At 37.9% G+C, this 17,702-nt stretch overlaps 1 protein-coding gene across 4 annotated transcripts in view; it reads right to left on the reverse strand.

The window, feature by feature from the left end:
* Positions 1 to 4,032: 4,032 nt before the first annotated feature.
* Positions 4,033 to 17,702, reverse strand: part of LOC106529643 (voltage-dependent L-type calcium channel subunit beta-4) — a 26,802-nt gene continuing 13,132 nt past the window's right edge. For 2 of the 4 annotated variants that reach the window (XM_014025122.1, XM_014025125.1), the window contains 9 exons: positions 16,143 to 16,219; positions 15,702 to 15,721; positions 13,087 to 13,167; positions 11,881 to 11,939; positions 9,280 to 9,389; positions 7,435 to 7,586; positions 7,262 to 7,357; positions 6,503 to 6,688; positions 4,033 to 6,266 (listed from right to left, as the gene is read on the reverse strand). In XM_014025122.1, coding sequence (XP_013880576.1) covers positions 6,006 to 6,266; positions 6,503 to 6,688; positions 7,262 to 7,357; positions 7,435 to 7,586; positions 9,280 to 9,389; positions 11,881 to 11,939; positions 13,087 to 13,167; positions 15,702 to 15,721; positions 16,143 to 16,219 — 1,042 coding nt within the window. In that variant the 3' untranslated portion in view covers positions 4,033 to 6,005. Of the gene's footprint in view, positions 6,270 to 6,502; positions 6,689 to 7,261; positions 7,358 to 7,434; positions 7,587 to 9,279; positions 9,390 to 11,880; positions 11,940 to 13,086; positions 13,168 to 15,701; positions 15,722 to 16,142; positions 16,220 to 17,702 lie in introns of all 4 variants that reach the window. The other 2 variants (XM_014025124.1, XM_014025123.1) reach the window with 2 other exon arrangements.

Raw genomic sequence — 17,702 nt, forward strand, 5'->3', positions numbered from 1 at the left:
ACTTTATTATTGGASTCRTTAGCACAACTAGTGTTTGAACATGGAACTGCATCCACCATCATCACTCCCAGGTAAAGGACAAATGAGTGACCTGTTTTCAGTGTTTTGATTTATTTATATACAGGTTTTTTTTCTCTTTAAGTTTTCTGTTCTGCACCTATGCCTCTTTATTTTGTATTCGAATACGTATTTGTTATACTGCCTTGTGGTTTGTATAAAGCTTTCAATATAATAAAAAAAAAGAGTGACTGAGGACAGGGGCACTTCAGGGGACCAATCAGATTTCAGCTGGGGCCAACCCCCCTGTTGTACCAGCTGGGAGAACCAGAGATCCTGATTAACAAGGCAAATTGAGCCTTTTCTCTGGAACCGAACCCCTGGTATCAAAATGAAGCTTAAAAAGTCAGAAATCTGGCAGTATGCTAAGTATACAAAACATGACTTAATCCCTTATTTTATGTGATGGGTATGGGTTTCATGTTGATGCTGTTAGTTGTGAGTGTTCAAAAAAAAAATAACTGAGCAAGAATCCTTGAATTTTCAGTTTGAAAAACTTGCACTATTTAGAATAATTTAAAAGATGGTGGAGATAGTCACATTTGCCCATTTTAGACATTAAAATGTTGAAAATCTATGAATATTCTAATGAGGACAAGTTGAAAACTGTTACAAGTGAAACAAAAAGATAAAAACACATCCAGAAGGACTCCTTTATTTTGAAAAAGATGTTTTTAGTGCTCGAAACACTCAGAAGTCACATATTTTCTCTTTAAATCCTTTTTATAAATTAGAATATTAGGCATGCAATACCGCATCAGCCGCTGTCATTTTCCACAGAAAACAAAACAAACAAAACTAAAACAAAAACAAAAATTCCCTTAAAGTCCAGATGAAGCTGCTCGGAAAAAGGGGTGTTTGGAGAAGCTACAGCATGAAGCGATGTACACAGTTTGCGGTTGCATAGTACAGTACATGAAGTTCCTCATTTTAAAACAGCATGCCGTTTTTTGTATTGCACATGACAGAAACTTAGTATACTGAACCTCGCTGCTGCCGTCGTCTCGCCTCGCGGGTACAACACAACGCATCTCTCAGAGACAGTATGTACATTTATTTGTTAGAAAAATAACTGCCAGGAAATGTCATCGCTTTCCCACTGGAATAAAGGTTTGCTCCTTTTTTTTAAATTTATTTATTATTATTTTTTAATCGTTCTTTCCCCCACCAAAAACAAAAGTTAGCAACGACATGAGAGGAGCTTGGCTACAAGTCAAAGTAAAAGGAGTTTGAATAAGAAGATATATTTTTAAATCCGTTCTGATCGTCTCCAGAAGCCCAGGTTAAATTTATGTGTTTTTTTTAAACCAATCAGCCAGTTCTGACGCTGCGGGGCAGGAGACACAGAAGCTGCTGGTTTAAACTATGTGAAACRAAACAAAAAAACAAGGGATTCACATTTCTAAGCTAATCTGTACCCACTTGTCACCATTTGTTTTTATCCAGATCTACAAATACGAGTTCAAGCATCTAACGTCAGGTTCAAAGAAACTTTGTGTAACTAGGACAAAATGAGCATGATGCCTCAGACCTGCTTTAGACTGAACATTTCTTGGGGGACCCTCATACGCACTATGTAGGACAGCGTTTGAGCTAACTTTAGCGCGCAGTAAAACAGGACACACTTTCACCGAGCCAAACTGAGTAGCCAGATTAGGAGATGAGCCATTTTTCTGTTCCTCGTGATTCCCAGGAAAAATAAAACTGCTCTTTCAAGACATTACAGAAAGGTTTTAACTTCTTTAAATCTCATACTCCTCAAGAGTAGTGATGTGCAGATCGATACTGAAATATCGATACTGCCGATACAAGAACTTTATGTTCTAGAATCAATACTAAAATCAAAATATTGATACTTTAGTTACTTTACATAATGTATATCATTAACAGGAAAATAGTGGAAAATAACTAAACTATTCACATCTTGTCTAAATGTGGTTGGAGGGAACTATTTTTTCTTCCGCTTGAGTAATGCATAAGCACTTGGCCTGTGCTCAGTCAGTCACTCAGTCTAGATGTACTGCAGGTCATTTTAACATAAAATCTGCTTCAGTTGACTGTAATTAAATTCTAGATGAGGGGTTCCCTTACTTTTTCATGCCCTGGTCCCCCAAACAACATTAGCTCTGGCCAGGGACCTTCTTTGCAAACCCACAAACAATGCTACAAAATATACAAAGTAACAACTTTTAGAATATTTTCTCACTTTTATTCACTATTTAAAAATTATTTTATTTCTTTAGAATAAGAATTTTAGATTGTGCTAAAATATATAAGATTAGGGTTATACTTTTAAATAAAAAAAATTACTGTCATGTATTATTTATAAAGCGGTTATTTGAAAAACGCTACTCTAAGATTTACCAGACACGTTATGTGTGTTATCACATAGTAGTATCAGATCAGTATCGCCGATAACAGTCAAATTTTACTTGGTACCAGTATCGAAAAGAAAATTGGCAGTATCTAACATCACTACTCAAGAGCAGCTACGCTGAGATAAATAACTTCCTTTGCTGCCATCTAGTGGCAGCTGCTAGTTCTGCTCCATACCGGAGGYCTCAGAAAAACCCAATGATCAGCGCAAACACTTCATTAACTTTTTAAACTTTGAGAGGATTAAAGACRAGACTAAACTGTAGTAGTTTTACATTAGCTGCTTGTTTCTGGACTTCCTTTCAGGGCCTGCAACTAAACATCTACCTGATATTGCAGTGGTCAGAWTGCCAAAACATACGAACTGTTCCCAATATTTTTCAAAATCTTGGTTTGTTTTGCTGCCACGTGAAGTTAAATGTGAAAACATTTGGCCTTGAGGCTAGTGCTAGCTTTCCACTAAGTAGTATCTGAGTAACSCTGCCTCATTAAAATGTTTGTTTTTAAAGAACTGCACACATCAGGAGCATTAGGCCAACTTCTTGCCCGTCAATTTAATCTAAAATACCTGTTTTAAGCTGCGCATATTTAAGAGTTGAAGCTCTTAATTTAGCTGATTGTCAAAAACCACCTTTATCTGTAACAAAGTTATACACATAAATCATAAATTACCTTTTCTCTAAAGCATCACTGTTGATTTTTTTCTTCAATTAAAAAGACGCTGTTCATTATTCAAATCTTAAATTATATAGATCGCACTTTGTGTAGATGATCAGCTACATTTACACTGCAGGTAAAAGTGACTCAGATCTGTTTTTTTTTTTAATGACGGTCTGAACGTGACRAATCTTATTTATTTATTTTTTCATATTAAACCCAGGTTGTTTTAATATGTAGTACAAAATCAGATACACATCCGATGATTTATTTTTAAAGGAATGCTGTCTGAACAATCATGTTGCATTTCCACTTTGACATCAGTGAGTAAGGGATACATGCATTGATCCAGATACTGATATCATCCATACTAACATCATGCACGTCTTCAGCTACAGAACAGAAGTCCAATTGCTTTGTTGTTTTTAGACTTTCTAAAATGTTTGTTGTCTTGGATGAGTGAGAATTTACACCAACATATGATGCTAAAGGTGGTTCACCAACATGATGGATTGTATCCAAACTGGCGTTTGTTTCTACACCTAAGAAGGCAGGAAGCGGCAAGATCAAAAGTAAACATTGTAAGAAAGAAGCACAGCAGATAATAATAATAGTTGTACTTATTTTACGTCTTTGAAACTGATCCACTCACGCTAATATGTATGTAACATATTTACGTCTATAAACAGCGTGCTGCATGTGACCTCACTTCTTCTGCTTTAGGGCTGTGGACCGTTCACACTGGAGTGTGATGGAGGTCATATKTAAACTAAAATGTGAACRACCACACTAAAAATCAGATTTGAGCWTTAAGACCTGCGGTGTGAACGTAGYTTTAGACAAAAACTTCAGTTTCTGCTTCACACAGTACGATTTCTGTCATTTGATGYGTTTTACTCCCATAAAAAACAAGATTCAACTAGAAGTGTGGCTTTTTTTCCCCCCTTGGACAGACTATACTTAGAACAAAATATAAGTAAATTTGTGTTTGGTAGATTATTTCTTTGTTGTAACGACACTTATCGACAATAAATCTGATATCAGACTCCTGACTGGCAGCACCTGGAGGTACCAGAAGCTCAGTTTGGCAGAGAACATTTAGAATATTTTTTTGTGGCAACTCACATACTACTGCTCCTCCCACAAATGCATGTTCCTTACAAATGTGGCACCATTTAAAAGGGAAATTAAGATATTTTCCAGCAGTTTAAAATTTAAAGCCAAACACAAATGTCTTTACTTTTTATGCTGAGTTGATTGTTTAAACTGTGAATAAACATACAAATATTTAAATCCTATATTTTCAATGTGAAAACTTTAAATTAAGAACAACTTGTAAAATGACATTGACATTCCCATTAAGTCAAAAAAATTCAAAAAGCCTTTTAGAGCTTGTTTAAAATGAAAGCTTGTTCCCCACAAAAGGAAAAAAAGGATTAGTCAATTTGGACGGCAAAGCTCTGGTATCATCTGATCACACGGTTAATGTCACTGTTAAAATCAAAAACAGGTTCATGGAGCAAATTAATGGCAAATTAGACGCACGATTGATAAAACGTGAACCAGAAATGAAACAAATCTCTTTTAGCAACTCTTTAAATAAAGTGTAATCTCTAGATAATTTATCTTACAAGGATATGTGCAGCAAATTATAAATAGCCATCAAGAACCACAGCAGAAAGCACCGTAACGGTTCGGTAAACTTAGCTTCAGTGCATTTTTTTTTTCAACTCAACTGAATACATAAAAACATATTTTAATGGCTCCGTTTCTACATCATGCAGCATTTWTCATTTGTCTGCATTTCTCTTCTGCGCTACAGTTTAKAACTTATATTTTCTTTCTTTTCKTTTTCTTTTTTTACYTTCTGTGTGTGTTCCTACAAACGTCAAGTCAAGGATCTGTTTTAGGTCTGAGAGGATGGAGCTGTGCAGTCAGGACAGAGGTGCCATAACGCAGCAGATCCTGACGTTCTGTCGTTTTAATCCAAACTCCAGGACCTTCTGATGGGGACAAACCGTCGTCTTTGTCCCTGTGTGGTTTTAATTTGAAAGCTGTTAAATGAAAAAATGAACTAGCGGATGATCGTTCAGGGCTACCACACCGACAGAAACTTGTCTTTTTTCTTGGTGTCATTTTTTTATCTTCACACTTGGATCTGATCCCAGCAACATCAGCGACCCGAACGAGATGCCAAAGCAATGCTACAGAAAAGCTGGCCTTGCTCAAAGTGACTTGCAAACAGCAAAGTAGTTTGGGGGGGGAAGGGTTGTGAAGCACCAGTTTTCAAAGCTATCTGTACACCAGAGACCTAAACCCTCTGACTGCTGATCCACAACTGGATGATTTGAGGAAGAACAAAACAAAACAAAACAAACAAAAAAACAAAACCAAACAGGATTCCCAGTGTCTGAACCGCATCAGAAACCTCGGTACAAAATATCAGTGATGCAGAGTTTGATCGACTATCAGCATGCGATAAGCTAAAATAAGGTTTTGTACACGACCCAGGTGAGGAGCAGCAGCCTGCAGAAGTCGTCCCTTTCAACCAGGAACAAAAACCCCAGCCACAGTCACCTGTACCCAGAGTTAGCTCGCCGACAGAGGCTGTGCTGCAGTGTGTTAGTAAAATCCCCAAAGTTCCCAGAAAGACAACCTAAAGGTGTTTAGTGTTAATTAATGTTGGCATTCTGAACCRCCTGGCTTCTCATGCTGCTGATTGACAGCTCAATTAAAAATATATACCTGAACATTAGTCAACTTTAGAAGACAGATATAGCCAGGTAGTTTAAGAAACGGAAAAAGGAAGAAAAAAAAGGTACAATTTGGGGACCATCTTGGTTCTATTGCATGGTTCATTTTGAGAGAAACCTGGGTCGTTAGGGTCCTGGTGGTGGTCCTGGCAGGAGTGGGGCTCAGAGCCGGTGCCGGGAGTCATGGCTGTAGCTGCCCGGTGAGCTGCGGTTACGATGCGGCTTGTACGCATCCTGATAGGGGTCCTGGTAGTCCTGGTAAGGGTCCTGCTGCTCTCGGCTGTGCTGCGAGCCCGAGGACATGCGGTTGCGTCCCTTGTGCGCCTGCTCGTTGTGGTAGTTCTCGTCCGACGTCATCAGGTTGCGCCGCTCATTCGAGGTGGAATGGTCTCCCGTGTGGTTGCTCTGTCGCACTTTTTGGTTCTGCTGATCACACGGCCGCACCAGGAGGCACAGGCAGGACAAAAACACCAGACGTGAACAACAGAGAGCTAACATGAAGCCCCTAACGTTAGCCTCTGTGATGTGCAGTAATTAATAACCGTATGTCGTGTTTGAAAATTTATGATCTGTTTTGTCGCTAAAAGTACTTGAACAATAAAAGCAGCCAGACTGGCAGACTTGYTTTGGACAATCTCGGACTTCTTTCTTGGACGTACCTGCAGACCAGAGATGCTGGTGGAGTAAGGAGTGAGCGCGGTGGAGCCCAGGTTCCGACCCATCAGAGGGTTGAGGGGCGTTGCCATCGAGGTGTGGGTGGCTTTCCAGTAGGCCTCGAGATATTCAGCAAGGTGTTCGCAGGCGTCCTCCAGCTGGTTCTCATCCAGGATGATGTCAAACATTTCCTGTCAGMAGCAGAGATGATTTCAGCAGTTAATGGCCTCGGCAATCGGACTTTAGACTCAACATTTTAGTAGAAAGTCCTTCGTAAGTACTTTTAAAAGGAGAAACCAAACTAGCTTAAACGTCTCTGTGCTGTACATAAGAAGTGCTGATAGCTGCATAAATAAAAGGTTTGTTAGCATTTCTCTTGGTTTGTCTCATTAAACTCAACCTCCATCAAYTAGAAAACCTCTGTTCTGTTAATAATGCATAAATTATGGCAGAATGAGCTGCTTTTATAACTGAATTCAGTCTGCAAATCTCAGCCGGAGTAGTTTTCTTTTGTTCGTTTGGCTCAGAAGATCCTGTGAAAAATCTGGTTTCTTTCACCACGGAGGTTCAGCCGTGTTTTTAGTTCATGTGTGTTTATCAATCACAGGCTCTGTAACTGATCTGGTGAGCTCGCCCCGACAAAAAAAAAGGTCCCGGAATTCAGACAAAGTATTCGTTTCAGGTTCATTTCTTTAATTCAAAAAGCAGCAGGGATGTTCGTGTCTTGGTGCAGGAGAATGTTAGAGGTGAGGATGGACACTCACAGGTGGACACTGGGACAGTTTTTCCGCTGCAACTAGCTGGACATTCAGGTGTTTGCTCTGGGACTTCCCTCTGGATTTGACTAACCTCTGCAGAACCTGGGCGACAGAAAAAAAAAGAAGCTTAGGATCATCGTTTTCACAACGCCGCGGGTTGTTATTCACTCGTGCTTTACCTTCGGTGAGGAGACTTTGACGTGGACGATGATGGGGGCCAGAGAAGTCTTGAGGAGCTGGGCTGGATGGTTGATGGTGTCGGCGTCCAGCACCACCAGCTGCAGGGAGCGGGCCAACTCAAAGATCCTTTCAATCTCACTTTGCACCTCCGCTATAGGGATGGAACAAAAATAATATTAAGTAGGGTTGTAACAATACATCGATCCACATGTGGCTCAATATGATATGCATCATATCAATCACAGACTTATTGAATCAAATCAAATCGAATTGTATTGTGACAGACTTTGTGATATTGAGAAATATCGTATCGTCATCCAAACAAATTGACAGTGGTGGGCAGCGCTAACCCAAAAATTAGCTCCGCAATTTCTAAAGCGCTTATGAAAATGTTTAGGTCCGCAACTTCAAAAACACTTAGGCCATAGAAAAACTAGCGGAAGCTAATTTTAAAGYGCAAGTTCAATTTGACACTTACTAGCTGGCAACAATTGTACAATATATRTACAACACTGCGAACTAGCGGTGCATGAACCCTTGTACAGCTTAATCCTACAAGCGTTGATTGCTGGGGATGTGATTTCCTGAAACAGAACTTTGGATCCTGGTGTAAAAATTAAAAARTTGTTGAGGATTGCTAGTTCGGCTGGTTCTTTGTCTTTTTCTTTTGTTTGTTGTAGATTTTTTAATTAAAGAAGCATCAATAAAGTAATTTTAAAACTGTTTATTGGAAAACTGAAGTGATGCATTCTGGGTATACATGTCGGATTTGATTTGTGACAGGAAATGAAGGTTTTCCATGTAGTTGCTCCAGTTGACCACTAGATGTCTGTCTAACCCCATTGGCGGATTGCTTCGACCAATTACGTCAAGTATTGAGCTCCAACGTTTAAACTTTGTTTGTTTTTTTTAAAAAGGAGCTCCAATTGTAAAGTAAAATAAACCAATACATAAAAATTGGTTTGGATTACAAACGTTTACTGTTTTTGCCGGGAAGGGGAGTACTAAACATTGCCTTCCTGCTATGTAAGCAGACACAAAGCATTGTGGGAAATGAGAACCGTGACCGACAGCAACTGTCAGCAAGGAAGTATACGTTTCAAATACGTGTGTTTATCTGGGAGGGGTGATGCTGGACAGATCACGTGTGTTGTGATTCATTAACAGCCATACCTTCCGCTGTTCAAGATAATGATGACTGGTAGACAATTAGTTCTTAGCGGTACTGTATTTTAATTTAAGAAAGCGCAAATCCACTTATGAATTATAAAAACTAGAAAGACTGCTAAAGCGCAAACGAAATATTTAGGTCCGCAATTAGCAGATTTGCGCTTTAGCGAGCTGGTGCCCACCACTGATAATTGATATATTGTATCATGATAAATCCAGTGAGTTACACCCCTAATATTAAGTCTGAAACAAAAATGCTGCCCAGAAATCATGTTTGGATTGTTTTACAAACTGATTCACTTTCAGAGTCAACCTGAGCCACAGAAAAGTGATCTCAACCAACAGACATTGATTTTGAGCAGTGGCAGAATGGTTAGGGGAGTCGTCCTGGRACCGAAAGGTCGCTGGTTCGATCCCCCATCCAGCTGTTTTAGTTACTGTATCCTTGGGCAAGACACTTCACCCCTGATGCCTCTGATGTGTGTCCCATCAGTGTATGAATGTGATTGGCACTGATTAGTCTCCATAGATGGTTGTACATGTTAGCTTTGTAGAGACCTAATAGAGTGCTGTGTGAATGAGGACACAGATTGTAGTGTGAAGTGCTTTGAGTGTCCTGGATGGATAGAAAAGCGCTATATAAGTGCAGTCCATTTACCATTATGTTTTCTTACCTAAACTGGAGCGAGTGTTGGATCTTTCGATAATGGCCCGCTTGCTGGGGTTGTTGAGAACAGACCTCTTGGCCAATGAGATATCTGCGGTGACTCGTGTTATAGTTATCCTGAAACAAAACAAAAAACAACAGATCAAGGAGAGAAACACAGACCTCCCTCTCCAGCTCCTCCTAGGGGACACCTCAAGGCATTCCCAGGCCACAGAGGAGGATAAATAACCCCTTCAACGGTCTGCCCGAGGCCTCTTCCCAGGAGGAAACATCTGAAACGTCTCTAATTGGAGGAGGTGGTGGCGCAGAGGGTAGAGAAGCCGTGTCTGTGATCGGAAGGTGCCGGTTCGACTCCCCGAGCCAAACAGCCCCACCCTAGGCCCCTGAGCAAGGCCCTCAACCCCCAGCTGCTCCCCGGGCACCGTAACTAGCAGCCCACTGCTCCACATGTGTGTTCACATGTGCGATGGGTTAAATACAGAGACTCAATTTCCCCTCTGCGGGACGATAAAGGTTAATAAAATCTAAAATCTAATTGGAAACCTGAACCACTCCTTCGATGCGAAGAAGCAGATGCTGCCCAATGAAGATCCTTCCAGCTGCTTGCATCCAGAAACTCATTCTCTATCAAGATCCAAACCTCAGGACCACAGGTGAGGCTTGGAACACAGACAGACCAGTWCAGAGAGCTTTCTTGTTTCACCACAACAGACCAAAGCAACACCCTCATTACTGAGGATGAGGCCTCGATCCGTCGATCCATCTCCCTCTCCATCATTCATGAACAAGACCACCCAGATACTTAAACACCTCCACCTGAGTTAAGTTTGTGCTAAAAAATCTAAAGCTAGTCTGTATTCTCTGTTGAATCTGACAGAAGTTTTCCTGAAATTAAGCTAAAAAATAGGAGGTTGAATTGTAACAACGTTCCAAACTTCTATGTTGAGAAATCGTGACAAACACTTTGATTTGATTTCAAACTTCATTCATTCCATAAAAAACAAAATTATATGTACAATAAAAAAGGAAAATACAAATAAAATGAAATGAAAGGCAGCAGAAAGAAGGAAAAAATCTTATAATGTCTGCCCCTTTTTTTCTCAAGTATAAATTCAAATTATAATAATCTTCAGTTAACAAAACAAAACATTGAATCTTTCTAGAACAACAAATTGAATGGCTACATATTAAACCATGTTCTTTTTTTAACAATCTTGTCTTTATCATTCTCTTAAACATGTACATTGATGTGGCACTTTTAACAYCATCTTCCAAATTATTCCACAATCTGACTCCTTGGATTGAGGTGCACCGTTCTTTCAAACATGTTTAGGTTTCATGAACATCACTATTCCCTATAACAGCTCTCTCACTTTGCAAAGTTTATCTGAATGTTTGAAGGTAATGCGTTTCGGTGCGCTAACTAACAAAATATAATCAGCCAAATCATAGAATTTCAATAATTTCAGTTTACAGAATAATATWTTAGATGGATAATGGTAGTTTTTTCGAGTGATAACTCATAGCTCTTTTCTGCAAAACAAAAACAAGATGTGTAATTGTCACATGCTTTACCCCATACTTTAACACAATAGACCAAATGTGGAACAATCAATGTGTTATATAACATATACGTACAAAGCTTTATAATTGAACAAGTCCCTTACTTTGTAAAGCAATGCAATAGATTTAGCTAGTTTTATTCTTAAATAATTTACATGAGGTTTCCATGTCAGTTTCTCATCAATTATAACACCCAAAAACTTCACCTCACTGACTCTACTAATCTCTACACCACCAACTCTAAATGGAATGTTAACAGTTCTTTGTCTCTTTGTAAATATCATACAATTAGTTTTTGTCCAAATTTAATGATAATTTGTTGAGTTTAAACCAGATTTGTATTTTCACAAATTCTGCTTGCATTTTCTTTAACATTCGTTCTAGATCTTTACCCACACAAAAAAATGTGGTATCATCTGCAAACAAAACACATTTAAAGAGCCCTGACACATTAACCAACTCATTTACATATTAGATAAACAATTTCAGTCCAAGTACAGAACCCTGAGGGACTCCACAAGTTATTCCACAGAGTTCAAATCTTACATCATGTATTTGTACAAACTGTTTCTTATTTTCCAAATAACTASATWTCCACTGTAATGCTGGTCCTCTAATCCCATATTTATTTAGTTTTTCAAGGAGAACGCTGTGGTCAGTCSTGCTGAATGSTTTCTTTAAATCAACATAAATACTGGCACAATATTATTTTTGATCAATAGCWTTTATTTGTCCTATCAGTTCCATAAGAGCCATTGAAGTAGAGTTATTGGCTCTAAGTCCATACTGACTGCTACTTAAAATATTGYTTTTAATGATGAATTGATCTAATCTGATCACAAATAACTTCTCCAAKAATTTTGAGAACTGTGRTAATAAGGATATTGGTCTGTAATTAGTAAACATACATTTCTCACCATTTTTATAATAGGAATTACCTTGGCTATTTTCATATTGTTAGGAAATGTTCCTGTTGAAAATGATAAATGACATACAGTATATATGTAAAGGGCTTAACATAAGACATTACTTGACTTTGACTTACCTGCCATCAAATCTGTGCTTGAGGAAGTCAAATAGTGCCTTCTGCATCATGTCCGTTACCTGCACAGAGAAGACAAAAGATAAACTGGTGCATGACTCAGGCCAAAATGTGTCCCAACACAGAGATCTGTAGGTAAGCTCTTTCAGCAATTGTTTTGTTGTTGTTTTTGTAACCTCTCAGAAGGTCCTTTAACAATAAGTGTTAAGAAGGAAAGAAGGAAAAACAAAGCAAAAAAAAAAAATCAATTGCTAAAAATAACTGCCTGAAAATACAAGTTTTATAAATAAACTGCTCAGTCTGTTAAAGCTATTTCAGCCTGAAACAAAAATATTGAAAAATGTAAGCTCCTTAAAGGCTTTTAACTTTACAAAACTCAATGATTAAGTCTTAGTTAAATCGACAAAAGATGTATTTTTATGGCAAAAGAAATAAAAATACCATATTTATCATTAGGATGCCTAGATGTAAAAATATATTTCAGTCCAGAGACCCAGTTTTCTGTATGAGTCAGCCATGTAGCTTTTTTTTTAATTCATTTTCTTTTTAGCTCTCCCCCCAATAAAAATTAATTTATGCACAATGCCTGTTGGTGTTTTGTTATTTTATTTGTACTGCACTAGACAGACCACCACTGGGAGTTTACAGGAGTGTTTGAAACATTTCTTGGGATTTGTAAGGAACGGTCTTTTTTATAGAAAACAAACAATACATAAATAAAAACAAAMAAAAATAAATAAGTCTGTGGTKTTCTTCCTCACACAAGGACCAAATGACAAGTAAGGATGCAGACCATTCATCATCCCTTAAAATGTATATTTTGGAACAATATTAAACAAAATCTCAAACGCACACTAACTAAAGCTGCGATTATAATATTCAGTGAATTTCTGCAGCATGTTTAAAGTATTTGGAGGAGATGAGGCTGTTTAAAGAAATATATTCCTCATAAGGAATTCTAATTCTGCCAATTACTCAACATATTTTCATCTGACTTCTTAGTCTCCTTGTTAGTCTGGCTGCAGTCTAGATGATACGTGGGTAATGACACGCTCATAATTATTTGTGCCAACAGGAAGCTATTTTTAGGGAAGGAGAAACATACAGGTCTTATCTGCTTTTTGTCCTTTCCCGGTGCTAAAAATTCACACTGCTGGCTCAGAACTGTTCTTAGCTTTGTTTTAGGTTCGACCATAWGGAGACCCTCACCTCGTAACCCTTGAGCGACGGTCCCACCAGCACTACAGGCCTCATGGAAGGAACCACATCGTACGGAGGGATGTGCTCCGTCTGTCAACACAAAGCACCAAACACTGAAGCACAGCGTGTTCCAAGAAGAGCTGAAGCAACTACAGAATCAGTCGAGACTCAACTACAACCACGTGTCAAATGAAGAAATATGCAGCAACTTTAGAGCATGCAGCAAATGATAAAATATTTGTTAAAATGAGAAACAAAACTGGGTAAAGAAGGCATTAAACATCTCGACCGGCATTATTCTGTTTGTCTAAAACATAATTTATAAACAAGGTACTTAAATCTGGACCCACTAACAGATATTTTATCATTTGCTACAATAAAAGATGAATATGTTTTTCGGGTGTACACTGATATTATAGAAAAGTTACAAAGTCTAACCCGGTTTCACAATAAGAAGTAGCACAACACAGAAAACACCAGATAAAATGCAGTGATGTAATACAAGCAGTTTAAAGACGCAATAATGACGAGAAAAAACAAACAGGAATTTTACACTACATTAAATGTAGACTAGTTAGTTTTGTCCTGATTATTATCTGCACAATGATAAGAAAACATTTTATGGAAAAATACGCTATTAAAGGATAACAAAATTTGCCTTAGGGGCGATTGAAAAGATTTGAGTAAAATGGAGTAATAACAATATTTTTTCATTGGTTTAAGTGTCCCCCCACCAGAATTTTTTTAAATTAATGGATGGTTTCTTCAGTATCTACTAGGATGTTTTCAAAGGGTTTACGCAATACAATCAATTCACTGAGTACTCTCTGGAAAAAGTAACAAAACTAATCTTTAGCTTAAACAGATATGTGACCCGTGCWGGTAAAATGAGTCAGAATGAAAATAGGCTGCAGTGCAAAGAAGGGAAAATGTAATTTTTTTCCCTTAATTGAAATTAATGTTAAATAAATAAATAATACACAGAGTCTGGGTATCACAGTCACTATTACAATTTAATTCAATTCAATTCAAATTCAAAAATACTTTACTGATCCCAGAGAGAAATTAGGTAGTTAGGTAGATTAGGTCGTCCTAAACTACCTTTGCATAAATGTTTATAAAATGTATATTTTCAGAGATAACTAATTTTATTCTAATTCTTTTTAGTTGTCCCTTTAATTGGTTATGGACCATTTTGATTCTGCCAGCTGCCTTTGTGCCAGGGAATCCCTTCGTATAATGTTTGGCATCACTGTGAAGCTGGGAGATTCCTCTTTTTTAACTATACAACCCAGATTCCTAATGACATTGAACCAAAAAACAGTTCAAACCAGTTCAACCAAAAAATGTTCAGAACAGGCACTTCTGTAAACAAAACTAGCTTGTCATTAGCCAGGTGATGAATCACTAAATTTCAACAAACTACTTAACATTACTGAAGCTTTTGAGATGAAGAATTTGAAAATAATGTCCTGATGCTGAATTAGGGTTTTTGTTTTCTTAAATAAGATTATGCTCTTTCTGTCTGCATAAAGAAGAAAATTTTAATTATTATTATGATCATTATTATTATGCTCTTTCTGTCTGCATAAAGAAGAAAATTTTAATTATTATTATGATCATTATTATTATTTATTTTGTAGTTTCTTAGCATTTCTTCATTTATTGTTGGTTCATTCAGGTCGCTCAGGTTTAATGTCTGTCTGGTGTTCAGTCGAGTACTCGTCGAAGTTTGTGAGCAGTTCCTAGAAGCACACTCTTGCATTTCTTTGGCACTGACTCAACATAAGACTTTGTCCAATTGCCCATGAAACCCATGCTTCATTGTTCCTAAAGCTCCAATTGCAATTGGCCTATTTTTATCAACCTAATTTCCCTCTGGGATCAAAAAAGTATTTTTGAATTGAAATGAATTATTATTATTATTACTGCTATTACTTTTTTGTCTGAGTTTGTTGCAGCAAATGAACCGGATGCTTCTGAGCTCTCAGCAAAAAATAAGGATCTTCCTTTTGAAGTGAACTTCATTCACTNAAGTTAGGTATGGTAATTTACCAAAACCATAAACCTAAACCTTGGCTTAAGCACCAAGTTTTCTACGCAAATATTAAAGATGACATTTTAGGTTCAACTGTCAGTTTAAGTGTGGTGACTTAATGAAAGGTTAACCATTGGTCTTTTTTGAGGGTATATGGCTACAACTGTTGAAGACCCAAAATTGAAAGAAAATTGAGAAAATGGGCAGATCTTTCATTGCAGCCTCATTAAACTCAGCATTTGTAACCAAGGCACCAGGAGTCACTGAGCTCCGTTTTGCCCATTTTAAAAAGGACGATGTATTTGATCGTGCACAACTCACTATCTTGTTGCCCACGCCAAACGCCAACTCCTAAATCCACCGGTGATGCAATGAAATCAACACTGCTACAGTTAAAAGTGTCACGAGTACCAGAAGTTGTCCTAACACTTTCAGGGATGGGGATGGCTTGGTATACTTCAGTAGGGCTGAAGTATGGCACGGCATGAGCTTCCTGTCCGAGATGCTACTTTCTGCCACTTTCTCATGACGCCAACAAGAGCTGAGTGTATGGTGAATGAGGGGGAGTTTGCTGTCACCAACTTACCACTTTCTGTTTCTGCTTTCCTGCAGGGAGGGAGAGAAGACAGTGACAGTGTTGTCAGTAGCTGCAGCTACAGGAGGATTAAAAATGAAAGCAAACATAATTCAACAGCAAAGGAAACCTATCAAATATAACTGATATAATGCAAACAAAAGAATATATCTATAGTCCTAAGGTCATATTCACAAAGTCACATGAGTGGGGGGGTCGTTGGGTTCACACTGTGGTTAGCCCCAGTCTCAGAGCGCCTGCAGTCCTCGACTGGAGGAAGAGGAGGATCATGGGATAATGTATCAGCAGCTCTATGCAGTAAACTTAAGCTCTACGTGGAGACATGGGAAGGTTTCAGAGTCTTATTCTATCTATGTTGTTCTATCTAAGTTTGGATTTGATTCAGGTGAGCCCCCCACCACCACCACCCCTCCCCCCACTCGAAGGCCTCACCTGCTGAGGAAATGAGTGGTCGGATAGAGGCAGAGACCTCATCCTCCACACTGGAAGAGGAGTTTCCTCCCGACTTACTGTAAAAGACAAGAGGAGATAAAAAAAAGAAGACAGAAAACATGGTGGCATTAATGCAGAAAACAACTAAATTAAACTTCTAATTTAYCATGGCTTGTTAGAATCTTATCCTCACGAAGCAAATGTACTGTATGTCATTCCCAGAAAACTGTCTGAATCACATATTATTCAGTCTAAACGGCAGGAGACTTTGAAGAGTAAAACCTTCGTCGTTATGATTCATCAGCAGAGTGAATAAAGAGCAGAGGGTCCAGCTTTATCTGCTGAAGGGGTGATGATTCATTTTTAGCTTTGCAAACAGGAAGACCACAGCTAATTGACTTTTGTGAGCAAGAAAATGTCTGAATAAGAAAACGTCTGAATTTCAGGAATTTTTGCAGATACGGAGCCAGAACTTTGTGTGGTCGTAGCTTACACTCATGACCAACACACAGACCGAGCGATAAAAGATCACATACGATCTTTGTTGGTGTGCAAGTTGGAGGTAAATGTACATTTGTTATGTTTTGCTTACAGGCAGCAAGAGCTCCTTGGTAATCTTTGAAGCTCTCTGAGCTTTTTAAAGGTGGCTTCTTCCTCCCTTTTGAAGAAATTAAATAAATTCTGAGCAGCTGAGTTTGATATAAAAGGTTGTTTCTCATTTTATCTTACCGGTAATTACATAAAATTTGTTTGTCAATTGATAACAAAATTATGCAACTGTTCAAAAGCACATCAAAACTGAAAATTTAAATATTGTGCAAATAGGACTATGGTAATTACTTTGTGTTGTTACTCCACAGAGTGTAAAATACTGAACCAGCCTTTGATTAGCTAGTTTTTGATAACTAAGTTCTCCTAATCTTTACTGTCATTAACAGATTTTATTTTTATTTTATATATAATTAAGTGTTTGAACAATTTTTCATGTTTTCCTGGTGACTGAGTCGTCTTCGTTGTGACTTTACTAGAATATCATGCAAAAAATAGTCACAATGACAATAAAGTTTTTCCAAAATAATGAATGATGAGTTAATAAACATGAAAGTTTTAGGCTAAAAARCCTTTACAGTGTGAAGAAAAAGCACCTGAGTCACTATATTATTATTAATAAAATTGATTTACTTTTGAGGGTAGCTACGATAAATTAATAATTAACACAGTGAAAGCAGCTTCTCTAAAGAACACCTAAATTTACAACAGTAACCTGCCACCTATTTCCTATTTAGTAGGGCTGCACAATATATTGAAAATTTATCATCATCGTGATAACAGTCTGTGAAATGTGCATTTCGCAAAAAAATTAACAAACCGCAATAAATGGTTGGCTCAAAAGTTTGCATTTATGAGTGTTGTCACTCAGACAGAAGCTTGAAGTACTTCACTAATCAAACAGAGCCCTGCATGCATTTGGCCAATTGGATGGATCTCTTCATATATACAGTGGGGAAAATAAGTATTTAGTCAGTCACCAATTGTGCAAGTTCTCCCACTTAAAAAGAT

This window comes from Austrofundulus limnaeus, unplaced genomic scaffold (assembly GCF_001266775.1).
Source record: "Austrofundulus limnaeus strain Quisiro unplaced genomic scaffold, Austrofundulus_limnaeus-1.0 Scaffold457, whole genome shotgun sequence".
Classification (NCBI taxonomy): domain Eukaryota; kingdom Metazoa; phylum Chordata; class Actinopteri; order Cyprinodontiformes; family Rivulidae; genus Austrofundulus; species Austrofundulus limnaeus.